The following is a 12,442-nucleotide window of genomic DNA, read 5'->3' on the forward strand; positions in this document are numbered from 1 at the left end:
CGCCTGCCTCGCCTCATCTTGCAGATCGGAGTGAGCGGTGGGTCGTGGGTTCTCTGGCGACGATAACCATCGTTTGTTATTGACAGGAGAGGCGCCAAGATTTAAGCGTTGCGCTCTCTCGCCAACGCATTCATCATATCATCTGCTGCTTCATGTTCATAATCAAAATAAGCAACTATAGCAATAACAACAACAGCAACGGGAACAACAATGACAGCCAGAGCGAGTAAGACCTGAAGCTCAATTGAAGCTGACGGACACTACATGGTTACGTTGTAATGACACGACAAAACCTTATGCAGCTTTTACCCAACGAATAATACCAGACGCCATGAACTGTGTTAGTGTTTTAGGATTGACTCTAATTTGCAATATTGGTTGATTTGTTAGCCTGAAGGCAGTGGTGAATTCAAGTTTTGGAGCGTTGGGATGCTGCTGCAAAACACGCTTGTGGAAAGATGTGATAAGTCTATGCAAGCGGGGTCAATCCACAAGATGTTCATTGAACCGATCCCCGACTGGTCTCAAACTCAATCCGTCCTTTTGTTTCGCGGAGCCTGTGAGTGATTCTGTGCACTATGTTTTTTAAGGGAGTTTATTAAATAAACAACAGCTATAGAAATGAAAGCATTGATAGCCCGATTGATAGGCGACTTCGTTGAGGCTGACGGCACCAGGTTTCAATCAGGGTGGACACGCTGACCAAAGCCAACACGATGCCAGAACACAGCGACTAGTTCCTAGCCTTTGGTGTTGTTCGTTTGGTAAAACCAGCATGCAGTTTTGTCACCATCACGGCATAAACAAGCACGTGCAGTGCGTGCGTGCGTGCGTGCGTGCGTGCGTGTGTGGGTGTGTACTGACGTCAGACACAAACCCGACAACGCACACTTGGGACGTCGCCCAGAGTTTCATTACATCTGCGTCAAAATAATTTTCATTGCTTTCGAAGTTTTCACTAAAGCAGGTTGACAATTAATAAATCAATCTCTTTTCAGTTCTTAATAGAACAATCTCAAATTTTAGCAGCTCCAGGGTTTTTACCTCAACTGCGAGTTCTGTAAATTACCGGTTTTGCTACGGTGCTGAGCAAGGCCTGAACTACCCCCGTGTTCGATGCAAATAGCTACGACTGTAAGCTTAGACACGAAAACACTCGATAGTGAGTTCACAGCCTTCTTTTGATGTCTCACAGAAACCCTTGCAAGGCTGGGCAGTACCAAAACCGATGCCTGACGTTGCAAGCATGCATGCATACCATATCGGCCCTTCCGAGGTTATCTGAAAGTGACTCCTATGGTGTGCTCCTCGAGACACACATCTACACTATTCTGCAGTATGCATCGGTGTCTCTCTTCGTAACTAACGGAAACGACAGTTAATTCAGGCACGCCTTAAGGAAACTACGTGCACCGGCCTTGCCGCCTAGACCAGGGTGGGCACACTGTGTACCCCGGCCGGACGCTTTGCGACACGTTGGTTTTCTAGCCAAGGCCCGTAGTGACGTCACGCGGCCAACACCATCATCCAATGGGTGCACGCTCGCTTCAACTCAACCTAAGAGAGAAAGCCTGGCTGTTGCATGACATGATATACCCCTGCGACATTATTATCTCCAGCATTAGGAAGCTATGAGAGCTCGCTCCTTGACTGTGCGACTCACGCACTGACGTCATGACCTTTGGACGAGTCCATTTTGCACACATAGAGACACTTTGGAGCCGGCGTCCCGCCGCCCCCCGTCCGGCCCTTTGACGCCTCTCGACGCCGGCGGGGGGCAAGTGACGGCGTTTTCATTTGGGGTCAGGATCTTAACTCGCCCTTATAGGGGGAGGGGTTGATGTTCTCCCAGGTTGTTTTGAGGATACTTCTCTCACATGTTATGCAATCACGCCGAAAATTTCAGCGGCCCATGGGGCATTCCTTGCGCGTGTTTTGACACCCAAAAGTCGTGTTCCCAGCTCTTCCGGTTTCAGAGCAGCGGTGATTTTGAGGGCACTGCGCGGCAATCAACGACCTTATCGGCAAACACGGCAGTCAACGGCAACCGGCGGCCTAGCCGGGCGGGCAGGCGGTAACCTTCATCAAACCAGCGCCTTCATCAAACCAGCGTCTTCATCAAATCAGCACCCGCCCGATTGACAAATCTCTGGCGACGTGCCCCTGCCCGAACATGATCTTTTAAGTGACTGCAGTGAACGCCGGGGAGGGTGTTCTAAGCTCCAGTGCGTCAACATTTGCCTTTTTAAGGTGTTCCATGTTCTGCCGATGGTGATTGCATCAAAACCCACCTAGCATGGGGCGGTTTAATCCACGATGTCAACGCACAAGTCCATGCTTTTGGCAGGAACTTAACGTACGTGCGCGTATGCACATCAATAAGTAAGCTCGCGTAGTTTTCTTGGAATGAGGAAAGTAATGACGCTCCTGGCCAGTGCTCACAGATGGGGGCGGATGTAAAGCAGGTACACGGCTCTTCTAGGCAGGGCTGGTGCCGGTTATAGGGCCTGGAATCAAGTGGGATTCAAATATGTTCCTCAGTGGGCAAATTGGCGATTACTGTGGTGTTCTTGAGATAAGCTTCTCTGTGCGTACGTAGTTAGAGCCAGCATGGGACTTAAGCCGCCCAACTTTCAAATTCCGCCTCTGCACTCCTGCAAACCTAACAGACAGCTCACAACTTTTACATGACATTTAATGCTGCTACATGCTAGCTGGCCAGCTCACCTAGAGCAGTGGCAAGCCCTACATTCAAAGGGTAGAAAGGTTGCCGACGAATACACTTGTGATCAATCTTATTATATCTTTAACACTGCCACGCATCTGTTGCTGGCGTTTGTTATAAACGAAACCCAGGAGGGTCGCGTCGGGAACAGGCTGTTTTGGATAGCTTGGCCAGCTTGGCCCGGCTCCGAGTACAGCTGGCCAGTTCGGCTCAGATGCGTCAGACGACCTGAAGGCTGCCAAGAGAGCCTGTGACAGACCACCCACCCTCCGACCAGACCAGACCACCCCTTTCGACCAGACCGCCCCTTGCGTATCTCAACTAATTATGCGTTGCGCAATCTGCTAAAAAAGAATACTAAGCTCCGAAGCATGCCAACCCGCGGCACGCAATCTTTTCATTGCGCCTCCGTGTTCCGTGCACTTCCGCCCGCTCCTTGTACCGCACGGAGCAAAAAGCGGCTACACTGGATTGCTTGACTTTTTATTCATGACTGCGGCAACAGGGTACATTGTACAACCCTGTCCGCACAGGTCCGACATGTGGTCATTGACAGTGGGGTACGAACTCGGCTCACGTGGACCGACCAGCGCGGCGAGCACTGGCTCATTCGCAGATGAAGTGCTTCTTGTGATGGCACGCGATGTCGTGCCAGACGATGCCGTCGTCGTAGAAACTGTTGAGGACTGCCAAGCAGTCTTCGGAGCCTTCGTTGTCGTCCGGCTGAGGCTCGCCGGCGCCGCCGGTCTTACTCCAGTTGGTGTAGCCAGACGCCACGGGAGACCCATCGTCCCAGAAGAACAGCCCGTCTTGCTTCGTGCCGGACGTCCAAATATAAGGGATGTCTGCAACGAGGCGATAACTGTCGTAGCTGTTCGGGCAGTAGGCCTGAGAGTAGCATGGCAGTCTTTGCACCAGCAGCGTACGCAGACTCAGTGCTGACGCTGCAATGAATTGCAATGCACCGACAATGCTCAAACCATCGCCATTGGTATATCAACGCGCATGTGACTAAGAACGATCAATAACGTTCCAGTCCCTGCACCCGTCGCTGAGAATCCTGCGGACACTCCACGTGCGCAAGCTTTACGCCAAGCCTCACCAGCATCACTTTGGGTGCTACGTTTATGGGGTGAACGTTGAGATCCACACGTGCCGGGTCAGAGGTCAACTCACCGGCGCTTTTGATCTCAGACACGGCGAATGCATCCTTCTCTGCAGTCTGCAGGGATATGAGGCGGCGGCCACGCGAGCGGCATTCCTCGTCCGCCTCGTTCCAAGAGTATTGCCGGATCGGGTCCACGTCTCGCCACGAGATGATGTGGTCCGGCTGATCACCTGTAAACGTGCAGGTGGACCCCTGAGGTGAGCTGAACCGCGTGGAGTTGAGGTCGGTCCGATGTGATCTGATAAGTCGCAAGCAATCGGCCTGGTAGTTCCCGAGACCTGGGGGGATGGGGTCTCGTCGTCAGTGCCCTGAATGACATCTGCCACCCCTGTCCTGAATAGTGAAAACGAGGAGCCAGCCCGGAGTAGCGTCAACAGGCCTTGAAAACTTGGAAAGCTGAGGTGCAAATGACGAGACCATCGCATTCACAAAGGCTTGAGAGTCACCCAAGTCCCCAGAGTCAGAGGTCCTTGGTAAGGCTGCCCAATGAGGACCACGCTCATTGATCGGCTGTTATCGGGAATGATTAACTCCCAATGCCATGGCCGACTGCCAGTGCCATGCCCACCCAGTCGGTGACGCGGCGCCGTCCGGGTAATCCCGATGCGTTGGCGCACCGCAGCTGGTATTGAACAATGAGCCACCGAAGCGGTTACCTTCAGGAAACTTGGTGGGCTCCTGCTCTTCGAAGTCCTCGCCGCCGAAAGTGGGCGCTCCGATGCTGGCGCTGGGCTTGCGCACGGGCGCTCCGATGCTGGCGCTGGGCCTAAACCCGTGCGTGGTCCCGCCGTAGGACCCGTACTGGGTCGATCCGTAGCCGCTGCTTGCCCCGTACCTGCGCGTTCCGTAGCTGCTGCTTGGCGTGTACCTGTGCGCTCCGTAGCGGCTGCCTGGCCTGTACCTGTGCGCTCCGTAGCCGCTGCTTGGCCTGTGGCCATACGATGGGCCGTACGAGGAGCCGTATCCGACCCGGTATGAATCGGGGCCGGCGCCGGAGACGGCCACGCCCAGCAGGAGCGTGACCAGCGCGGTCGGCAGCGGACGCATATCTGCGCAGCGGAACACAGCGTCACTGCGCACCGCCACCGGAGCGAAGTACCCGTGCGCGGAGGAGGGTGGCTTCCGAAACCAGCTGTTGCTATATAAATGCTTGGTTACTGACCGCATGCAGTCACCCGACAAACCAAACCAAACCAAACCACGACAAAATTGCTATCCAGGGGATTAGAAAATAAGTGAGATTCAATACCACTAGATCAGCGTCGCGGTAGATTTGATAATCGATTATCGACGAGAAATGCAAGCAAACCGAGTCTTCGTAAGCAAAGCTTACCGTTTCTATAGAAATCCCGTTCCAAAATGCAGACAGCTGGAGCACACTCCCACAGGATGACAAAGACTCATACTCCCTGTCAATGTTCTAGACGAAGGTGGCAAGTATGGGTGTTAAGAAATGGTAGTGTTAGAATGTCATTGCTTCTCTTAAATTTGCGTGTTGTTAGATTTATGATGCGTGGGAGTGTGAGCCATTCATGCTATGCAAAATGCGTAAGTGGCTTCGGTATTTCGTTGTCAAACTGCGATGAGGTAACGGGGCCAGTAAAAGTCGACAAGACTGCAGCGTCTCCAGAGGTCATACTAGATACCGTGCAAATCACCTAGGCCGAAAATCAAATGCCGCAACACGTGTGTTGGTGTTGAACAGAAATAACGTGGGCCAAATGGCAAGGCGTTTCACCGACTAGATGTATTTAAAGCACACTATGCGGGCCAAAAGTAGCAATGCAAGTGCAAGTGTGGGGTCACAAGTGATTGCGACCCAATGAAATGTCTGTTCAAAAAGGCCAGAGTACCCCACGCGGTCATCTGTGTGTTGTCAGCTGGCTCTTTATCTCTGATATGTAGACACCCTCGAGAATTCGCAGCCACAAGCATATGCAATCACCCACAATCTCATTGTGGTGGGTCATGATATGTGTTTCCGTGGCCTACTTTGCATCTCCATTGGAAGGCCTGTGTGGGGACGTTGTCAGTTCGATGAGATGGCTAGGAGTCCACATTTCAATACACTTACAAACGGTATTGGCGCTGCATGTCAAGGCGAGTCAAGGTAAAACAGTTTTCACATCTTCCTTTGATGAGTTTTGACATTATTCTATTTTCGCATACACTCAGGGGCGTAAGCACATCTTAGCCCCGGGCATCTACCCCCGCTACTGAATGAGTGGCATGTCTTACTATGTACGTAACTAAATGTTGAGAGTTCAAAATTTCGGATAGACACTTAAAGCTGACATGGTGGCGGGCCTGTGAGGTTATTTTGTGGTGCAGAAAATCGGGAGAATATGTCGAAAGTGTTTCAATGGCGTCCCTCCCATAACGAAGCCCTGCGTACGCTCCTGCATACAGTACACAATGTATGATCAGAAGTATTTTATGTATATGCAGAAAGCCAATGGACAAAACACCGCGACCTGGATCACTGCGGGAAGCTTTAATAGTCTGCCGAACCAATGAAGTCAGGGGCCAGAAGCAGTAGGCGAAGTGGCTGCCAACAACTGTGAAGCCTCCTGTCGACGTGACTGGTTGGATCGGTTGGTCCTGCCATGCCGTCCCGACTGGCCCTCACTTGACACAACGGGAGACGCCCCAGCCCCGCACCGCCTGCTACTCACCGTTGTGCTGCGAGGGGAAGCCAGAAACTGGTAACTACATCCCCGCGGGCCGCCTTAAATACAGACTTCGTCCTGACCGGTTTTTCCGCCATCCTCAAGCAGCGCAGATCTGTGTCATGTTGCATTTAGGCATGGTAGGCAGAGACGCTTGAACTGGCACAAAAGGGCTACTGCCAGGGTGTCGTGACTCGCCGTCAGTTGAAAACAGAAATGCTCGAGACGTGCTAGAAAGGCGTTCGTTTTTTCGGCATGAGTTCAAACTTCTGATGTTGACAACAGGCGGCCTCCAATATAAAAGGAGACACTGGTATGGTACGATCTCTCTCGTGACGATGAGCCTGGCTTTAAACATCGAGTTGTGATATCATTCGATAGTAGTATGGCTTTTTAATGTCGCCGTCTCACCTGGACATTACCCCTTCTTGCCATTCTGATCTAGTTCAGTTTTTTGAACACTTAGCTTCCGATTAAATGACCCTATTTCGAATTCCACCAATTCCAAGGACCGAACTCCGGCTGTGACGCGAACGTGAAACCCAAAAGTCATTCTCAGAATTCGGTACCACCGGACTACGGCCGGAGAACTAACTGGCCGAAACGTTGCGTAAATACTAACACACAAGACGAGAACAGTGGCATGACGGGCATCGCGCATCTTTAGAGCACGTGCGGTATGCGTAATGCATCAATGTATCTGGTAGGCTGACCCTCTTTCCTTATTTCCCTCTTCAGAGCGTGGAGTTTCGGGCACCATTCAACAATCGTGATATGCTGAATTCAAATATCCCCTAGGTTTCCCAAATCGCAATTGATGGAACCACTTAAGTGGTTTGAAGCTGTAAAAATGTGCATTTTTACCAAAGACATCGAGTGCAGTATGCCAAGTTTTTCGCAGCATCATTCAATGCCATTTCATTAAGTCAGTACTACTAATCCGGTTAAGATTGATCAATTTCATCAGGTTTTCAGTAGACTGTTAATGTGTCAACAACGTTTGACATGCCTTAGATGAGCTGTTTCTTTTTGGCATATTTTATATCGGTCGCATGCTGGTGCATATTGGTGCTGATAATCATCAAACATGGCGCTGTCGGGTGGATGTCTACAAGTGGTATAACCCAAGTAGACAAATGTAAACCGCTCCAGTGGTTTTCTGTTTCCTTGCTTCCCAGCTACACAGACGTCTTAACACCGTATTTGTACGCGGTGACAGCATGAATCCGTGAGCGTCTGTTTTGTATAAAACAAAAAATCTGTTGAACCTCTCGTGAGTTGTGTGAGGGAGCCTGATGAGGTCACCACAGGTAATTGGGGATGATATTTTTGTGGAATACGTGAGTGTATGAGCCATGACAATATGATCTTCCAGTTCTTGTGACCTGGCTTGACACTTCACATTCTTTGCTGATCACTTTGCGAAGCTGACTACGAGCTTGTTCCAACGAGTAATCATTTACGCCTGTGTAAGTCCCCTCAACAGTGGCCTTCAAAATGGAATTATAATAAGGCTGGCGAACGTCAGACGAAGAATGCACTGCTTGATTTCCTGGTTCATGTAGTGTGGAAGCCAGTTATCATACCCGATGCATCACTGCCGTTCACGTTGCATTAATTCCCACGTTTCTTCTTAATCTCATTTCTTCGCAGTGGTAACAATGGCCCGAAAAAGGTCTATCACCCACAGTTAACAATGCGCATCTTGATCTCAATATGATGTCATGCCATTATATGATACATGATGGCATGATCGCATGATATGATACGTGATATATGATACATGATGACTTGAAATGAACTGGAACTGGAAACGATCTGCAAGTCTATGATAACAGGTATATCGGTTTGATATCTGAAACGTGGATTTTTGCACTCGTAACTATCCAAACATTCATCCAACTCTGCACCCCTGCAACCTTTGCAGACAGCCCACAAGTTTTAGGAGACATTTAATACTACCAGATCCTAGCTGGGTAGCTCACCTTGAGCAATGGCAAACCTGTCACGTAAAAAGTAGAAAGGTTGCCGTCAACTCAATTTGTGATCAAGCATCTTCAGCGCGCAATCAAATCAATTAGCTCTCTCGTGAAGTGTGTGTATTGTGAATCAATTTCAAATCCGACTCAGCCGAGAAGCCAACGGTACCACTGTCAACTCCGATTCAATTCACGACAGAACGGAATCGACTCCGGGATCGAATTTGATTGCGCTGGAGTCATGAGCAAGTGTAAGGGTTACAGTGCACTAAACACGCACAGTTGACGTGCACTCCTACCGGCTTTGTAAATGGTGTATTTTGGGAGATGCAGGTGTTGGTGAAGCCACTTCAGAAGACCGAAGATAACACAGATCGAAATTAAAAATGACTCCAGCGGCATGAAATTCCATGTATCCTTGGATTTTGCTATGTGAGGATTTGACCACATGACTTAGCTGTGGTTCCATTCAGAAGCAGCTCGTAAGAATGGTCATGGATCAGCATTGAGAACAGCTTTTGAGACCTTACACCGTAAGCCCTCTTGGAGGTATGCGGCACGGTCTGCACGATGAGATCTCTTGCTGCATGGTCTAATCTGAGACCAGTCTGTCAATTGAGGAGACCATTAGTAAATATGGCCCTCTTGCGGGGACTTCAAGAATCCCCGGTAATTTTACAAACTTTGCAGCATGCCGCCATGAATACGTTCGAGACTTTTCACGTTTTGCACAAAGCTCTCAGCTACTGCCGCCAGCGACATCTACACACAAATGCATTCACATTACGATATGCTTGTGATTGAAAGGTGACGCTGTAATCGAGTCTCAGTGAGTTCATTTAGCCTGAACATAAGCTAAATCACATGCAGTGCACAGTTCAGTCTACCTGAAGCTCACGTCACGTTTTGAGAATTTTCGGAAAAGCAGTTTTCCACATGAAGCTACTTATGCGATGTGCTTAATAAACAATACCAAACGTTACACGGTGCTGCTGAAGCAGACTACAAAATAGGTTTGTTCCTTTTAATAAACTGGTGAAAACAACAATACGGGTGTCATGCATTTTGCCGTTGTCACCCGACAGCGTCATTAAAGTTAAATACTACACATTGAATAATTTGTTTTCCATAAAATCAGCGTGAATTGAGCTTTGGTGGCTACATTTTTTTTTTTACCGCACTTGACCATTCTCTAACACCCTGCACTTTCGCCAACGCGTACCTTTTGTGGCCGCCGGTTTCGGGAGATTGAGGTGTCGGATGCATTTAATGGTAAGTCAACATTCCCCGTGCTTAAGTTATGTTGTGCACTTTTACTTAAGTGTTGCAAATATGACGCACTGCGCTCGTCGCCTGATGGTTGCGTGTCGCTCAAAAATCGGATGAAGGGCAGCTGATATGGCTGACGCAGTTTGCAAAAATTGTATAACCGGACGAGGGAATACCCGGAGATGTACCAATTGTGACCCAAGCGAGGGAGGCAATTTTTTGCCCGGGATAGGGATAGATCTGGGAGGTGCTGGGTCGGCCTCCACAACTTAAAAGGTGGAGCCAACTTAAACAACAATACGGGTGTCATGCACTTTGCGTTGTCACCCGACAGCGTCATTAAAGTTAAAAACTACACATTGAATAATTTTTTTCCATAAAATCAGCTTGCATTGAGCTTTGGTGGCTACAGTTCTTTTTTACCGCACTTGACCATTCTCTAACACCCTGCATTTTCGCCAACGCGTACCGTTTGTGGCCGCCGGTTTCGGGAGATTGAGGTGTCGGAGGCATTTAATGGTACGTCAACATTCCCCGTGCTTAAGTTATGTTGTGCACTTTTACTAAAGTGTTGCAAATATGACGCACTGCGCTCGTCGCCTGATGGTCGTGTGTCGCTCAAAAATCGGATGAAGGGCAGCTGATATGGATGACGCAGTTTGCAAAAATTGTATCGCCGGACGAGGGAATACCCGGAGATGTACCAATTGTGACCCAAGCGAGGGAGGCAATTTTTTGCCCGGGATAGGGATAGATCTGGGAGGTGCTGGGTCGGTCTCCACAACTTGAAAGTGGACCAAGTTATGCCCAGTTACCCATATTACTATATTTGGGAGAAGAGTCACTGCCTTTATTTTTTGAGGAGTCCGGGGCTCGATGACTACGTATCCCGCCAAATTTGCGTTCACTTTTCCGGGAGCCTTCTGTGCGGGAGCCTTCTGTCTGATCCTTCTGTCTGATCCGTTGCCAGTGAGCAGACATCTGTGTGAGGCAACGACAATAACAATTGAATATGTCCGTAGTCGAGCAAATAAAAACCACAGGGGCAAGGCTGAAGTGTGAGCCAAGTTAAGATGCCACTGCTACACACGCACATATGTAAATGATTATGTATACACAAAATGCGAAGTGCAGATAAGTCATTCCGCTTCGGCGAGGCGGAAAAACTGTTCATCTAAATGAGGATTATGTTTTACGCTTCGACGGCCTTCGGATGCCAATCTGAACAAGCATTTCACTTATAAAGTTAGCCGATGTCGGGGCATTTAACACGCGCTCGAGTGGCCGGATAGATACCCTTCGCTCGGTCAATTTGCCCCCCTCCCCCCTGAGATCTCGGGAACTAAGAAAGCTAGAGACACAAAATTTACCATATGTGTTAACCTGTACGCGAAACATTGCGTGTCATAAATCCTTTGGAATAGTAACAATAAAGATAAGCCTTCGCCACGGCATATTTGCGCGTTCGCCTCGGCATATTTGGTTACATACTGGTCTGACCAAACAAATACAGCGCTCGAGGTATATGAGATGGGGATATTTCTTGGGAGTTTCGCCACCGCCACCAGCTTCCGCGTAATCCTTTGAATTTTAGCCCGAATGCACTATAATGTTACACGCCGGCGGTGCAAAACATCTAGTGTCCCCTGGTTGTGAAGTCTGTGGAGCTCATATTATTCATACATCGCCGAAATCATTTTCTTGAGCTCGGATTTTTGCATTTCTTGTACTCCATAACCATCCAAAGATGCAACACAAGTTTGGAAAATTCCATGTCATCGTCACAAAATATTCTACACATTCCAGGTAGTTTCCTGATGTTTTATCACCAGAAAGTGTATTGCGGAAATATATATATATATATATATATATATATATATATACGAATTTATACGAATATCGATCGCTTCACCGCTTTTGGCTTCAACCCCAAGCACTTCAGTATTCACGTCATGCGATGTCACTAAAACCCTTACGACACTAAATTCATGTATAAGTTGCCGTCTCCGCATTTAACGATTCGCTGTAAGGTAAGCAAACTTCAACCTGCAACTGTGCTGGCTTCGTCATACGAAAGTTAATGATGTCTAGTTATTCGAGTCGCGTGATCATACCTGTCTTTGTTAGTATTTATTATCCTAATCTAACTTGTTTTCCCAGTCTTCTCCAAAGCGCTTAACTCAGAATGGTAGGACCCATCAGTCTCTGGAAAGATAAACGAGTGCCATAGATACCAACTATGCCTAGCCCTTCACAGCACGCGGAGGAAGTTTCCTGATTAAGAGACAAAAATCTGAAGAAGGAGTGGCCAAAATCCACGGACCTTTTTGCGAGGTGAGGGGAGTATCAAAGTCCAGCGAACAGAACAATGAATCGCAGCCCCTCCCTTGACGAAATCCTTGATCCACCTCTGATTAGCTGTCACCTGAATGTGTTAATGCTTTAATAATTGCTGCGTTATGCCTGTGAACACCATGATTGGTACTCACCGATAGTACCGTGCGAAGCTCTGCAGTCATTTTGTACTGTGCTAGTGTGGATGAGTGATTTTCCCATCTCTGAAATGAGGTAGATGTTTATTTTTATGGCAGCGAAAATCCTCATTGTGTATTCCTTGCTTGCTTGTCCAACT

The 12,442-nt window shown here is 48.7% G+C and overlaps 1 protein-coding gene across 1 annotated transcript; it reads right to left on the reverse strand.

The window, feature by feature from the left end:
- Positions 1 to 3,195: 3,195 nt before the first annotated feature.
- On the reverse strand, positions 3,196 to 6,583 carry LOC119099481 (collectin-12). Its single transcript, XM_037222640.1, has 4 exons — positions 6,569 to 6,583; positions 4,550 to 4,942; positions 3,902 to 4,063; positions 3,196 to 3,570 (listed from the first exon to the last, which is right to left on the reverse strand). Exons 2-4 carry the CDS (start codon positions 4,938 to 4,940, stop codon positions 3,332 to 3,334), a joined length of 792 nt encoding a protein of 263 aa, XP_037078535.1. The 5' UTR covers positions 4,941 to 4,942; positions 6,569 to 6,583; the 3' UTR covers positions 3,196 to 3,331.
- Positions 6,584 to 12,442: the final 5,859 nt, after the last annotated feature.

The sequence above is a fragment of the Pollicipes pollicipes genome, unplaced genomic scaffold (assembly GCF_011947565.3).
Source record: "Pollicipes pollicipes isolate AB1234 unplaced genomic scaffold, Ppol_2.1 Scaffold_4740;HRSCAF=5597_pilon_pilon_pilon, whole genome shotgun sequence".
NCBI classification, from domain to species: domain Eukaryota; kingdom Metazoa; phylum Arthropoda; class Thecostraca; order Pollicipedomorpha; family Pollicipedidae; genus Pollicipes; species Pollicipes pollicipes.